This window comes from Lithobates pipiens, unplaced genomic scaffold (assembly GCF_037356315.1).
Source record: "Lithobates pipiens isolate NorthernLeopardFrog02 unplaced genomic scaffold, aLitPip1_a1.2 Scaffold_23, whole genome shotgun sequence".
NCBI lineage: Eukaryota > Metazoa > Chordata > Amphibia > Anura > Ranidae > Lithobates > Lithobates pipiens.
In genome coordinates, this window is record NW_027507785.1 from 8,418,700 (window position 1) to 8,434,889 (window position 16,190).

A 16,190-nucleotide genomic window follows, 5' to 3' on the forward strand; every position below is an offset into this window, starting at 1 on the left:
ATTAAATACACACTGACCTACCTACACTGACATTAAACACACACTGACCTACCTACACTGACATTAAACACACACTGACCTACCTACAATGACATTAAACACACACTGACCTACCTACACTGACATTAACACACACTGACCTACCTACACTGGAATTCACACTCTGACCTACCTACACTGATATTTAACACACACTGACCTACTTACACTGAAATTAAACACACACTGACCTACCTCCACTGACCTGTCATAGACAGCAGCTAGTCCAAGGAGGAGAGGAGAGCGGCTCGCCCAAGCGCCAAGCGGGTATGTGGCACGGCAGCCGCTTTGTAATTCCCACCTTCTGGAGCCAACAGCACCTATGATGGACGTCCCGCGGTCCCGGCATTGGACCAGTGGGACATCCATCATAGACGTGCAGGCTCCAGAAGGCGGGACCTGCTCTGGCACTCGGCCGCAGCGCTTGGGGCTAACAAGAAGACCCTGCGGAGCTGACACTCGGGGCTTTAGGGGGGTCTCATTCGGGGCTTCAGCCCCCCTAGCCACCCCCTCCCGACGCCCCTGTGTCTGGGGTATTTTGTGCTGACTTGTGAGGTCAGGTACTCATGTTGGGCAAAAACACCTGTCTCAAAATTGACGTTCCGATTCATCCCAAAGGAGGGCTGAGGTCCAGGCTCAATGGTACACAAATGGTGTAAGTTCCTCCACACCAAATGGATCAGACCATGTCTTTATGAAGCTGGATTTATACACAGGGATGCAGTCAGACTAGAACAGAAAAGGATGGCTAGAACACTAGTCATTCATTCAAAAGAGCATTTGTGAGGTTCAATGAGAAGACCTGACTCACAACTGGTGTTTTTTATAGGGTTAAGGTCAGGACTCTGTTCAGGACACTCCAATTCCTCCACAACAAACTGGTCGAACCATATCTTTATGGAACTGGTTCTATACACAGGGGCACAGGCATACTAGAGCAGAAAAGGTACATTCCCAAGACTATTGCCACAAGGTTGGTAGTGTAAGGGAAGTCTAGAACCCTTGTCATCCAAAAGAGCATTTGTGAGGTTAGGTACTGATGTTGGATATGAAGACCTGGCTCACAACTGCTGTACCAGTTCATCCCAAAGGTGTTCAGTAGGGTTGAGGTCAGGGCTCTGGGCGGGACACTCGATTTCCTCCACAACAAACTTATCAAACCATGTCATTATGGAACTGGGTTTGTACACGGGTACAGTCATTCTGGAACAGAAAATGACATTATCAAGACTGTTGCCATAAGGTTAGTAGTTCAAGGGAAGGCCCTTGTCCTCCAAAAGAGCCTTTGTAAGGTCAGGTACTGATGTTGAAGGCGACCTAGCTCACAACTGACGTTCCAGTTCATCCCAAAGATGCTCCGTAGACATGAGGTCAGGGCTCTGTACAGCAAACCGTGTCTTTATGGAGTTGGCTTTGTACCCAGGGGCACAGCCATGCTGGAGCTGAAATGGACATTCCCAAGACCGTTGCCACAAGGTTGGTAGTTCAAGGGAAGGCCCTTGTCATCCCAAAGAGCATTTTGAGGTCAGGTACTGATGTTGAAGGAGAAGACCTTGCTCCCAACTGGCCATCCTAAAGGTGTTCAGTAGGGTCGAGGTCAGGGCTTTGTGCAGGATACTTGAGTTCTTCCACATCAAAACATGTTTTTATAGAGCTGGCTTCATGCACATGGGCACAGTCATGCCGGAACAGAAAAAAAAGGCCTTCCCCCTAATTCTTACTAGAAAATTAGATGCTCACGGTTGTCTTAAATGTCATTTGTATGCTACAGAACTTTTCAGTGAAAAACACCTAATACATACTGTACTTCTGGTCATATATTGTAATAATATCATTGCACACATTGTATACAACTAATGCAATTTTTGATATAGTAAGTCTGAAAAACAAAAACTCTCCACAAATGGAGCAAGTCTTTATTAAACTGACTAGAAAAATAAAAAAGATAAGAAAAATAGAGTAGCAGAGAAGTTTAGATTATAGGAAAGAGAAGGAGTAGAGGAGGGAAAGAGTGGGTAGTTCACATTTGTAGGACCTCAGAAGATCCCTCTAAGCCCTTGTACACACGGTCGGAGATTCCAACGGAATGTGTCCTATCGGACCGTTTTGTCGGATAATCCAACTGTGTGTGGTCTCCATCGGACTGTTTCCATCGGAGTATCCGACGGACCAAGTTTTCCAACTTGTCCGTAAAATTTTCAGACAAAATGCTCCTATCAGACATACTCCGATCAGGTGTAGCCTACTCCAACGGACAAAGTGCCACGCATGCTCAGATCAAATTCCTAGACCAAAGCTATTGGCTACTAACCTGAACGTAGTCCCGTCGTAACGAAATAACGTCATCACGTTATGTACAATCGGATCTTCCGACAACTTTGTCCGACCGTGTGTATGCAACAGTTTCGGACAAAATCCAACCGATTTGGTTGTCGGAATGACCGATCGTGTGTACAAGGGATAAGAGATTGTTTGTTTGAATCTAACTTTTTTTTTTTTTTCTCCGCAGTGCTGCTGTCAATGCTGTGGCCTGGTCGCTTTCTGGGGATTATGTGGTCAGTGTGGACCGAGGGAGGAAAGCCGTTCTCTGGAGTGAATACTAAACCTCTTCTGTTTTTTTTCTCTACACTACACCCAAAAGGAAAAAAAAATGCTGACACAAGACATTCTTCAGTCTTTTATAAGAACTGTAAACACCACAAGTGGCAAAACTACCTACCAACTCTACCTTGCCAAATACAATAGACTTCAATGGAGCAATCTTCCAATGTTCTTTGGACACATAACATTCTGGGCCCACAGGCTTCAAAGTCTACACGACTCCTTCTGTCTTGTTCTAGGCCAACCAATATTCCATTCCAGTTTTCTCAGGTCAACAATTTATTCCATGAAATTCTATTGTTCTGTGTCTTGTTCTCTGAGAAGAACCAACGATTTTTTCCGGTGTTTGCAAACTCTGGTCTTACAGCAGATCGTGACTTCCTAGCTCTTTGTTGGCTGTTTCTGTTGATCACAGCTTCAAAGAAGCGTAATGATAATCTCACTTGTGATAATACGGGACCTTGTAGAGGTTCTTGAGATTAAGGAAACCATGGTCTATGGAAACAATATTGTATTCCTAAGGCAGTTCAGTGACCCAAGGATTCGTTAATTCTTTGTCATCAGACTTCAAGGTCAAGCGGTATTTTGTTGGATAATATCCGGAGATGCCTCGTGCTTACCAGTCCACTATTCTGCCAATAAGAACCTTCCTTTGCCCAAGCCTCCTACTTAGTCACTGTTGGGTTGAGCCACTTGGATCTCCTCTTCGTTCTTCCTGATTCCATGGATTTTCCACCATTTTCTATCCAACAGGTCATCGGGTCAACCAGTTCTTCATGAAAATTCCTTCTCAAAGGTTCAATGGAAAAATGTCTTCCTTTGTTTTAGGATCCCAGTTCAACTTGTGTCGCAACATCTTGGGCATGTGATGTCTATGCCACATATTGTTTTATTGAACATTTTATGGACTGATATGGGCCGTGTGAGTTCAGGTCAACCCTTCCAGAAATCTTCTTGTGCCCCTTGTTTTCAGGCTAACCTTTGCTGTGTGGAACAAAGTGTTCCTGTCTCTCGAGCTTCTAGGTCAATCACCGTTCCATGTAGCTACAATTTCATTTCCTGAGTCCACCATTATAAAGAAAATGCATTGTCCCATGACCTCCTTACGTGGAAGATTCCTTACGCTGCACATGTGCCAAGTGAAATGAATTTTCCAAAATTTCCAGTTCCTAATTTCCTGCAACCATCTCTTCCTTCCTGTTACAATTTTCCCCAAAACTTGTGTCTCACCATACACCACCTTGCCTTACATGTGTTGGACGTTGTCATAATGATGATCTCATATGGTGAGAATGGTCTTATGTGGAGATGTGGTTCCTAAAATGTGGAAAAATTATGTTGACTTCGTTTCCATTCGCCAAAGATTCCTTTTGGAATGTTACATCTGTAGGATGAAGTCTGCCTTGTAAACTATGATGTATTTGCACTTTAAACTTATAGATCAGTGATGGCAAACCTTGGCACCCCAGATGTTTTGGAACTACATTACCCATGATGCTCCACTACACTGCAGTGTGCATGAGTATCATGGGAAATGTAGTTCCAAAACGTCTGGGGTGCCAAGGTTCACCATCACTGTTATAGAGGGTTTCCCAACTGAAATGTGCCCATTGACTCTTCTTCCCCCTATGATATGGCAACATGGAGGTTCTTCCAGTTACGTATCTTTGTTGTAACAACTGATGGTATCCTTACTTGTGTTGTGAGCAAGAGCAGTGGTTACATTTCAACTTATCTTGGAAAACCATTTTTAAAACTGAATTTTAAGTTGCCTATAACCTTCCATTTTTTTTTTAATCCAATACCCAAAGTCTACTGAACTGACATTATTGGTGCCAGTTGTGTATTTCCCATGTACCGGCCTGGCAACCAACAAGTGTTCCATTATAATGCCGGGATTGAGATATCCATCTTCTTATTTCCATTTGCCTGTTACATGTTAGCGACCATTTTAGACTAAATGAGGGCTTTGCTTTTAATTTGATTGCATTAGCAAGTTGTGTTGATCGCTAAGCGATCAGTTTCCGATCAGTCCAGAACTTACTAAAGGGTGGCTGGGACACCATGGGACAACACTGAAGAAATGACACTTGTCTACAATGTAAAGTAGTGAGTGTACAGCTTGTATAACAGTGTAAATTTGCCGTCCCCTCAAAATAACTCAACACACAGCCATTAATGTCTAAACCGCTGGTGAAAATGTCCAAATTGGGCCCAAAGTGTCGATATTTGTTGTGGCCGCCATTATTTTCCAGCACTGCCTTAACCCTCTTGGGCATGGAGGTCACCAGAGCTTCACAGGTCGTCACTGGAGTCCTCTTCCACTTCTCCATGATGACATCACAGAGCTGGTGGATGTTGGAGACCTTGCACTCCTCCACCTTCCGTTTTGAGGATGCCCCACAGATGCTCAATAGGGTTTAGGTCTGGAGACATGCTTGGCCAGTCCATCACCTTTACCCTCAGCTTCTTTAGCAAGGCAGTGGTGGTGTTGGAGGTGTGTTTGGGGTGGTTATCATGTTGGAATACTGCCCTGCGGCCCAGTCTCTGAAGGGAGGGGATCATGCTCTGCTTCCGTATGTCACAGTACATGTTGGCATTCATGGTCCCCTCAATGATCTGTAGCCCCCCAGTGCCGGCAGCACTCATGCAGCCCCAGACCATGACACTCCCACCACCATGCATGACTGTAGACAAGACACACTTGTCTTTGTCGTCCTCACCTGGTTGCCCCCACACACGCTTGTCACCATCTGACACCAAATACGTTTATCTTGGTCTCATCAGACCACAGGACATGGACACACAGCCATTCATGTCTAAACCACTGGCAACAAAAGTGAGTACACCCGTAAGTGAAAATGTCCAAATTGGGAGGTTTTCCAGAGTGCCGCCATGCTGAGCGCCATCTGTCCAGCTCCCAGCCCCCCCCCCCCCCCCCCACACCCTTCCATCACAATCATTGTATGACTTCATGTAACGGACTTGCAGCAGATGGTGGTAAATATATTTTAAAATATTGCCCTCTCCCCCACTCCTAATCAATTTTATCTAATAGAAAGCCTCTTTCACCGGGGCGAGAGCAATCCTAGTAATGTATTCTGATTATATAAAGGGAAAAGCAGATTATTTCATGTCGTTATCTTCTTGAGACGGATGAAACCTTTTTTTTTGTTCTATGTAACTCTCTTCTATAATACATCGCTGGTCTTATTTAAAGGCTTATTCCTGCTGTAAAACACCAATGCCCCCCCCCCACCTGGGGCTCTTCATGTACAAAATATGATATAACTTGGGAAATTTGTCGGTTTTTGAAGCACCCTAAGTGCTGCCCCGGCATGGTACTGTGTTCACTCCGCACAGGTATGTCCTTGGCTCAATATACGATTGGGGAAGGAGCTACGGTAGACCTGCCATTCATTCTGGCTAGGCCACTCCAGGACCTTAATATGCTCTGTCTTAAACCACTTGTTTGTTGCCTTGGCCATGTGTTTTTTTGGTCATTGTCATACTGAAATACCCATCCACGACCCATTTTCAATGCCCTGGTTGAAGGAAGAAGGTTCTCACCCAAGAATTGATGGTACATGGGCCCCGTCCATCGTCCCTCTGATGCGGTGAAGTTGTCCTATCCCCTTTAGCAGAAAAACACCCCCAAAGAATAATGTTTCCACCTCCATGTATGACGGTGGGGGATGGTGTTCTTGGGGGTCATAGGCAGCATTCCTCCTCCTCCAAACACAGCGAGTTGAGTTGATACCAAAGATACAAATGAGGCCAGTTCACCGCTGAGCCCACTCCCATATCACACCCAGAACGTTGGGGGCGGTGTTCTTGGGGGTCATAGACAGCATTCCTCCTCCTCCTCCAAACACGGCGAGTTGAGTTGATTCCAAAGATACCAATGAGGCCAGTTCACCACCAAGCCCACTCCCATATCACACCCAGGACGGTGAGGGATGGTGTTCTTGGGGGTCATAGGCAGCATTCCTCCTTCAAACACGGCAAGTTGAGTTGATACCAATGAGGCCAGTTCACCGCCGAGCCCACTCCCATATCACACCCAGGACACAAACCTTACAATCCCCGTATCCCAGCTGTGAGGGCCAGAAGAGAACCATAGTACAGATGCTAAGGACCATGGGGCTCCACAAACCAGCCAATCTTTTATGCCTTCTAACAATAGATACAGTGAGGGGAAAAAACATATTTGATCTCCTGGTGATTTTGTACATTTGCCCACTGACAAAGAAATGATGAGTCTATAATTTTAATGGTCGGTTTATTTTAACAGCGAGAGACCAAATGACAACAAAAATATCCAGAAAAAGCATTTCAAAAAAGTTATAAATTGATGTACATTTTAACGAGTGAAATAAGTATTTGACCCCTTCGCAAAACATGACTTAGTACTTGGTGGAGAAACCCTTGTTGGCTATCAGGAGGTCAGACGTTTCTTGTAGGTGGCCACCAGCTTTGCACACATCTCAGGAGGGATTTTGTCCCGCTCCTCTTTTGCCGGTCCTCTCCAAGTCATTAAGGTTTTGAGGCTGACTCAAACATTCAGCTCCCTCCACGTATTTTCTATGGGATTAAGGTCTGGAGACTGGCTAGGCCACTCCAGGACCTTAATGTGCTTCGTCTTGAGCCACTTGTTTGTTGCTTTGGCCATGTGGTTTTTTTTGGTCATTGTCATCCTGAAATACCCATCTACGACCCATTTTCAATGCCCTGGCTGAGGGAAGGAGGTTCTCACCCAAGAATTGATGGTACACGGGCCCCGTCCATCGTCCCTTTGATGCGGTGAAGTTGTCCTGTCCCCTCAGCAGAAGAACGCCCCCAAAGCATAATGTTTCCACATCCATGTTTGATGGTGAGGGATGGTGTTCTTGGGGGTCATAGGTCCTCCATGTATGATGGTGGGGGATGGTGTTCTTGGGGTTATAGGTCCTCCATGTATGATGGTGGGGGATGGTGTACTTGGGGGTCATAGGTCCTCCATGTATGATGGTGGGGGATGGTGTACTTGGGGGTCATAGGTCCTCCATGTATGATGGTGAGGGATGGTGTTCTTGGGGTCATAGGTCCTCCATGTATGATGGTGAGGGATGGTGTTCTTGGGGTCATAGGTCCTCCATGTATGATGGTGGGGGATGGTGTTCTTGGGGTCATAGGTCCTCCATGTATGATGGTGGAGGATGGTGTTCTTGGGGTCATAGGTCCTCCATGTATGATGGTGGGGGATGGTGTTCTTGGGGTCATAGGTCCTCCATGTATGATGGTGGAGGATGGTGTTCTTGGGGTCATAGGTCCTCCATGTATGATGGTGGGGGATGGTGTTCTTGGGGTCATAGGTCCTCCACGTATGATGGTGGGGGATGGTGTTCTTGGGGTCATAGGCAGCATTCCTCCTCCTCCAAACATGGCGAGTTGAGTTGATGCCAAAGAGCTCAATTTTGGTTTCTACTGACCACAAAACTTTCACCCAGTTCTCCTCTGAACCATTCAGATGTTCTGTACATGTACAGGTCCATCTGATGCAAACTGCAGATGGACCTGTACATGGGCTTTGTTGAGCAGGGGGGACCTTGCAGGTGCTTCAGGATTTCAGTCCTTCACAGTGTAGAGTGTTACCAATCCTTCTCTTGGTGACTATGGTCCCAGCTGAGATCATTGGCAAGATTCTCCGGTGTAGTTCTGGGCCGATTCCTCAACGTTCTCATCATCATTGAAACTCCACCAGGTGAGACCTTCCATGGAGCCCCAGACCGAGGGAGAGCGACCGTTATTTTGTGTTTCTTCCATTTGGGAATAATCGCACCAACTGTTGTCACCTCTCACCAAGCTGCTTGGCGATGGTCTTGTAGCCCATTCCAGCCTTGTGTAGGTCCACAATCTTGTCCCCGACATCCTTGGACAACTCTTTGGTCTTGGCCATGGTGGAGAGGTTGCAATCTGATAGATTGCCTCTTTGGGCCAGTGTCTTTTATACAGGTAACAAGCTGAGATTGGGAGCACTCCCTTTAAGAGAGAGTGCTCCTAATCTCAGCTCGTTACCTGTATAGGAGACACCCGGTAGCTAGAAATCTTGCCGATCGATAGGGGGATCAAATACTTATTTCACTCATTAAAATGCAAATCAATTTATAACTTTTTTTGAACTGTGTTTTTCTGGATATTTTATGTCCCTCACTGTTATAATAAACCGACCAATAAAATTATAGACTGCATTCCCAGATCCCGGAATTTCGTGGAATTCTGACTTAGGTTCCTGATTTGCCCCAAATTCCTGAACTCTTTTTATTTCCAAACTCCCAGATCCCTAAATTCTCTGGATTTTTAAATTCCCCCCGGATTCCGTTATTCTCTGGATTTCCAAATTCCCAAGACTCGTGACATTTTCTGGATTTCTGCATTTCCAGATTCGTGGATGCCTCAGATTGCTGATTTCCCCAAATTCCCGAACTCTTCGGATTTCCGAATTCCCAGATCTCCAAACTTCCCCAGATTCCAGAATTGTCTGGATTTCTGACTTCGTCGGATTTCTGACTTCGTCGGATTTCTGACTTCGTCGGATTTCTGACTTCGTCGGATTTCTGACTTCGTCGGATTTCTGACTTCCGCGGATTTCTGAGTTCTGCGGATTTCTGACTTCCGCGGATTTCTGAATTCCCCCGGATCTCCAATTTTCTGGATTCATGAATTGCCCAGATTTTTAAATCCCCAGATTCCTGAATTCCTTGGATTTTTATTTTTATTAATTTTTTAAATTCCTAGGTCCCTAAATTCCCACAAATGTTTGAATGCCCCAAATTTCTGAATTTTCAGAATTTCTGAATTCCTTGGAACCCCTGAATTTCCTCGGGTTTCTGAACTCCCCAAATTGCCCAGATTTCACAATCCCCAGATCTGGATATTGCCTGGATTACTGAAATACACGCCCCCCGGTGTTTGTACACTTCTCCAATATTCCGGATTTTATATGCGGCTCACAATGCAGATTTTCAGGTCCTGTTTACTTCCACTTTTATAGAACTGAATATTATTAAATATATGCAGAATTATAATGTTTTTTTTTTTCTGGAGTGTAAAGTTTATAACTTAAAGTTTACAGAATGGTTTCTCTTACAATTGCTGGCTGATTGTATTGTCTGTGGACCTTCTTCACTCTTCTTCCAGTATATGACGGTTTTAATTTAAAAAAATGTTTTTTTCAGAATAAAAGTGAATGAAACCTGGATGGTTTGTGGTGGTGTTTGTAGGTCGGCATTTTCTAAGGCATCATTTGATCCTTCCTTTAATCAATCATTTGATCCTTCCTTTAATCAATCATTTGATCCTTCCTTTAATCAATCATTTGACCCCTCCTTCAATCAATTATTTTATCCTTCCTTCGATTGATAGTTCAATTGTAGGAAGGATAGAATGACTGATGGAAGTAAGGATTGATCGTGCGATAGAAGGAAGGAAGGATCAAACGATGGATGGAAGGATCGATAGGTCGAAGGAAGAAAAGAAGGAATGATCATTCAAAGGGAGGCTCCAAAATTGGTGGATGAAGGATGACCAGGGAGGAGATGCGAAGGTTAAAAAAAACATTGAATCCATCAAAGTCACATAGGAATGCTTCTTTTCTATGCCACTTTGATAATCAGTGGGGTTGTATTTCAACCCTTGCCTCTCTTTACTGATCATCATTCATCGATCAATATTGGAGCCTTCCTTCAAACAAATCGATCCTTGCTGCCTAAAGGCTAGGTTAAAACTGAAGCAGTTTTGATCCTCCCTTTAATCAATCATTTGATCCTTCCTTTAATCAATCATTTGATCCTTCAGATTGATAGTTCCATTGAAGCAGGGCTAGAGTGACTGATGGAAGTAAGGATTGACCGTCCGGTAGAAGGAAGGGTCAATCGATTGATGAAAGGATCGATCGTTCAAAGGAAGGAAAGAACGATCGATCATTCAAAGGGAGGCTCCAAAATCAATGGATGAAGGATGACCAGGGAGGAGATGTGAGGGCTGAAAAAAACATTGAATCCATCAAAGTCACACAGGAATGCTTTTTTTCTATGTTGCTAATCATTGGGTTTGTTTTTTTCCACCCCCACTCCTCTCTTTACCAGTCATCATTCATCGATCGATTTTGGAGCATCCTTCGAACAATCGATCCTTTCTGCCTAAAGGCTAGGATCACACTGAAGCGGTTTTGATCCTTCCTTGAATCAATAATTTGATCCTTCCTTGAATCAATCATTTGATCCTTCCTTTAATCAATCATTTGATCCTTCCTTGGATCGATAGCTCCATTGAAGGAAGGATAGAACCATCGATGGAAGTAAGGATTGATTGTCCAATAGAAGGAAGGATCAAATGATTAATGTAAGGATCGATCGCTCAAAGGGAGGCTCTAAAATCGATTGATGAAGGATGACCAAGGAGGAGAGGTGAGGGTTAAAAAAAAAACATTGAATCCATCAAAGTCACATAGGAATGTTTTTTTTCTATGTTGATAATTATTTTTTTTTCACCTCTCTTTACCGGTCATTATTCATCATTTGATTTTGGAGCGTCCTTCGAACAATCAATCGATTCTGCCTAAAAGCTAGGTTCACACTGAAGTGGTTTTGATCCTTCCTTTAATCAATTATTTGATCCTTCCTTTAATCAATCATTTGATCCTTCCTTTATTTAATCATTTGACCCTTCCTTTGGTCAATAGCCCCATTGAAGGAAGGATAGAACCATTGGTGGAAGTAAGGATTGATTGTCCAGTAGAAGGAAGGATCAAACGATCGATGTAAGGATCGATCCTTCGAAGGAAGGATCGATCGTTCAAAGGGAGGCTCTAAAATCGATGGATGAAGGATGACCAGGGAGGAGAGGTGAGGGTTAAAAAAAAAAAAAACATTGAATCCATCAAAGTCGCATAGGAATGATTTTTTTTATGTTGATAATCATTGGGTTTGTTTTTTTTGTAACCCTCGCCTCTCTTTACCAGTCATCATTCATTGATTCGATTTTGGAACGTTCCTTCAAACAGATCCTTGCTGCCTAAAGGCTAGATTCACACTGAAGCCGTATTGATCCTTCCTTTAATCAATCATTTGATCATTCCTTTAATCAATCATGTGATCCTTCCTTGGATCGATAGCTCCATTGAAGGAAGGATAGAACCAATGATGGAAGTAAAGATTGATTGTCCGATAGAAGGAAGGATCAAATGATCAATGTAAGGATCGATCCTTCGAAGGAAGGATCAATCGTTCAAAGGGAGGCTCTAAAATGGATTGATGAAGGATGACCAGGGAGGAGAGGTTAGGGTTAAAAAAAATAATTGAATCCATCAAAGTCGCATGCTTTTTTTTTATGTTGATAATCATTGGGTTCGGTTTTTTTTTGTAACCCTCGCCTCTCTTTACCGGTCATTATTCATCGATTGATTTTGGAGAGTTCCTTCAAAACAATAGATTCTTGCTGCCTAAAGGCTCGGTTCACACTGAAGCGGTATTGATCCTTCCTTTAATCAATCATTTGATCATTCCTTTAATCAATCATGTGATCCTTCCTTTAATCAATGATGTGATCCTTCCTTGGATCGATAGTTCCATTGAAGGAAGGATAGAACCATCGATGGAAGTAAAGATTGATTGTCCGATAGAAGGAAGGATCAAATGATCAATGTAAGGATCGATCCTTCGAAGGAAGGATTGATCGTTCAAAGGGAGGCTCTAAAATCGATTGATGAAGGATGACCAGGGAGGAGAGGTTAGGGTTAAAAAAAAAATTGAATCCATCAAAGTCGCATAGGAATGCTTTTTTTTCTATGTTGATAATCATTGGGGTTTTTTTTTTTGTAACCCTCGCCTCTCCTTTACCGGTCATCATTTATCAGTCGACTTTGGAACAATAGATCCTTGCTGCCTAAAGGCTAGGTTCACACTGAAGCAGTATTGATCCTTCCTTTAATCGATCATTTGATCCTTCCTTTAATTGATCATTTGATCCTTCCTTTAATCAATCATTTGATCCTTCCTTTAAATCAATCATGTGATCCTTCCTTTAAATCAATCATGTGATCCTTCCTTTAAATCAATCATGTGATCCTTCCTTTGATCGATGGCTCCATTGAAGGAATTATAGAACCATTGATGGAAGTAAGGATTGATTGTCCAGTAGAAGGAAGGATGAAACGATCGATGTAAGGATCGTTCATTCGAAGGAAGGATCAATCGTTCAAAGGGAGGCTCTAAAATCGATGGATGAAGGGTGACCAGAAAGGAGAGGTGAGGGTTAACAAAAAAAACATTAAAAGTCGAATAGGAATGCTTATTATCTATGCTGATGCGTCTTCTGTATGATAACATTGAAGTCTATGGGGATGAAATCATACTCAAGTCCGCCTGGAACCTCTTCTAAAATCGCACGGCGCTGAGTTGATTAGAAGGGCAGCATTGAGTATAATGGCATTTCTTTGTTCTTTGATCCCGGGCTTGAGAACTTCCCACAGGTCCTTTATGCGTTTTTTGATGCGGTTTCCATTTATTTCAATGGAGGGATGCCTCTTTCGTGAGTGTTTTTTTTTTTTTACTGAACCAAGCATTTCTATAGGAAACGCACAAAAAACACATAATAATGCACCCGCTGTGCATTTTTGGTGCATTTTTTTTGAGTTGCGAGATGCTGGGAGACAGGAATCCAGAAAACGCAATAAAAAAAAGTGTTATGCATTTTTGATAAATGCATACCGCATTTTTTAGGGTGCACCAGTGTGCATGGTGGGGGGGGGGGCCTCAGTCTATTATAGTTTTCCTAATAGCATGCTTGGTGAGCGGATAGATCACAGGCTTCCAGAAACGCTTTTCCGCCGCCATTTCCGATCACACAATGTATCATTTGCTTATCACTGTTATTAATGGAATCCTTGGAGCTGCTACAGAGGACAGCTCGGTCTCCACGGCAACAAAACGCTCACTTTGAATTACATCGACATGAATAATGGAAGGCGTGAGTAAGTCGCCCCTTTGATTTGCGCCGAGACGGACGCCGTTCCTCTGATGAAGCCAATGAAATAAAGAGAGGCTTTCAATTCCATGTTGGACCCCCCCCCCCTTTGCCTTCATTTTTGGTGGCATAGACCCAACAAGGTGTTGGAAACGTTCCTCAGGGATTTTGGTCCATAGTGACATGATACGGTAACATCACGCAGTTGCTGCAGATTTGTCGGCTGCCCGTCCATGGTGCCAATCTCCCATTCCACCACATCCCAGAGGTGCTCTATTGGATGAGATGTGGTGAGTGTGGAGGTCATTGGAGGACAGGGACCTCATTGTCCAGTGGTGAGATGATTGGAGGTTTGTGACATGGTGCATTATCCTGCTGGAAGGAGCCATCAGAAGATGGGGACACCATGATGCCAATCTTCCACCACATCCCAAAGGTGCTCTATTGGATGAGATCTGGTGAGTGTGGAGGCCATTGGATGAGATCTGGTGAGTGTGGAGGCCATTGGATGAGATCTGGTGAGTGTGGAGGCCATTGGATGAGATCTGGTGAGTGTAGAGGCCATTGGATGAGATCTGGTGAGTGTAGAGGCCATTGGATGAGATCTGGTGAGTGTGGAGGCCATTGGATGAGATCTGGTGAGTGTGGAGGCCATTGGATGAGATCTGGTGAGTGTGGAGGCCATTGGATGAGATCTGGTGAGTGTAGAGGCCATTGGATGAGATCTGGTGAGTGTGGAGGCCATTGGAGTACAGTGCCCTCATTGTCCAGTGGTGAGATGATTGGGGCTTTGTGACATGGTGCATTATCCTGCTGAAAGGAGCCATCAGAAGATGGGGACACTGTAGTCATAAAGGGATGGACATGGTCAGCAACAATACTCAGGTAGGTCGTGGTGTGTAAACCATGATCAATTGGTACTAAGGGGGCCAAAGTGTGCCAAGAAAATATCCCCCCCACACCATTACACCTCCACCACCAGCCTGAAGCGGTGATACAAGGCAGGATGGATCCAAGCTTTCATGTTGTTTACACCAGTGGTTCTCAACCTCAGTCCTCAAGTACCCCCAACAGCCCATGCTTGCAGGTTTTCCTTTTATCTTGAACAGGTGCTTTAAATCAGAGTCAATGAATTGGTATTTTGGACAGCTATTTTATCTAAGAGAAATTCCCAAAACATGGCCTGTTGGGGGTGCTTGAGGACACACACAACTTGAGAACCTCTGGTGTAGACCAAATTCTGACCCCGCCATCTGAATGTCGCAGCCGAAATCCAGGCTCAGACCAGGCAACGGTTTTCCAATCTTCTATTGTCCAATTTTGGTGATCCTGTGCCTCAGTTTCCTGTTCTTAGCTGACAGGAGTGGCACCTGGTCTGATCTCTTGCTGCTGTAGCCCATCTGCTTCAAGGTTCGATGTGTTCAGAGATGATATTCTGCATACCTTGGATGTAACGAGCGGTTATTTGAGTTACTGTTGCCTTTCTATTATCTGGAACCAGTTTGTCCATTCTCCTCTGACATCAGCAAGGCATTTTCTTCCACACAACTGCCGCTCGATGGATATTTTTGGGCGGACTGGTTCCTGATGATAGAAAGGCAACAGTACCTCAAATAACCAACTCGTTACACCCAAGGTATGCAGAATACCATCTCTGAACGTTCAACACATCCAACATTGAAGCAGAAGACCACACCGGGTGCCACTCCTGTCAGCTAAGAACAGGAAACTGAGGCTGCAATTGGCACAGGATCACCAACATTGGACAATAGAAGATTGGAAAAACATTGCCCGGTCTGATGCATCTGGATTTCAGCTGCAACATTCAGATGGTGGGGTCAGAATTTGGCGCATGGATCCATCCTGCCTTGTATCACCGGTTCAGGCTGGTGGTGGTGGTGTAATGGTGTGGGGGGGGGGGATATTTTCTTGGCACACTTTGGGCCCCTTAGTACCAAGTGAGCATGGTTTACACACCACAACCTACCTGAGTATTGTTGCTGACCATGTCCATCCCTTTATGACTACAGTGTCCCCATCTTCTGATGGCTCCTTCCAGCAGGATAATGCACCATGTCGCAAAGCGCCAATCATCTCACCACTGGACAATGAGGTCCCTGTCCTCCAATCATCTCACCACTGGACAATGAGGTAACTGTCCTCCAATGTCCTCGACATTCACCAGATCTCCTCCAATAGAGCATCTTTGGGAGGGGGTGGAACGGGAGATCGACACCATGGATGTGCAGCCGACAAATCTGCAGCAACTGCATGATGCCATCATGTCACTATGGACCAAAATCTCTGAGGAACGTTTCCAACACCTTGTTGTATCTAGGAACACCAAGAATGAAGGCAAAAGCTACTAGCAAGGTGGACCTAATAAAGTGGCCGGTCAGTGTAGATGTGCGTAAAATATTACAAAATTATTCTTCCTGCTCCCAGAATTGGGGTGGGGGGCGACGGCGGCGATCTGCATGCATATGAGTGTGAAATACTGACCAATAAACAAAGGTTTTTCTATAATTAATAGACATAAGCAGTGG

At 44.3% G+C, this 16,190-nt stretch overlaps 1 protein-coding gene across 2 annotated transcripts in view; it reads left to right on the forward strand.

The window, feature by feature from the left end:
- Window positions 1–9,878, forward strand: part of ATG16L2 (autophagy related 16 like 2) — a 149,693-nt gene extending 139,815 nt beyond the window's left edge. The window contains exons 18-19 of one of the 2 annotated variants that reach the window (XR_013262243.1): window positions 2,549–6,549; window positions 6,669–9,878. Coding sequence is in view for 1 of the 2 variants with exons in the window: in XM_077451153.1 (XP_077307279.1) it covers window positions 2,549–2,642 (94 nt within the window). In the remaining variant the exon portion in view is untranslated. Of the gene's footprint in view, window positions 1–2,548 lie in introns of both variants that reach the window. The other variant, XM_077451153.1, reaches the window with a different exon arrangement.
- Window positions 9,879–16,190: the final 6,312 nt, after the last annotated feature.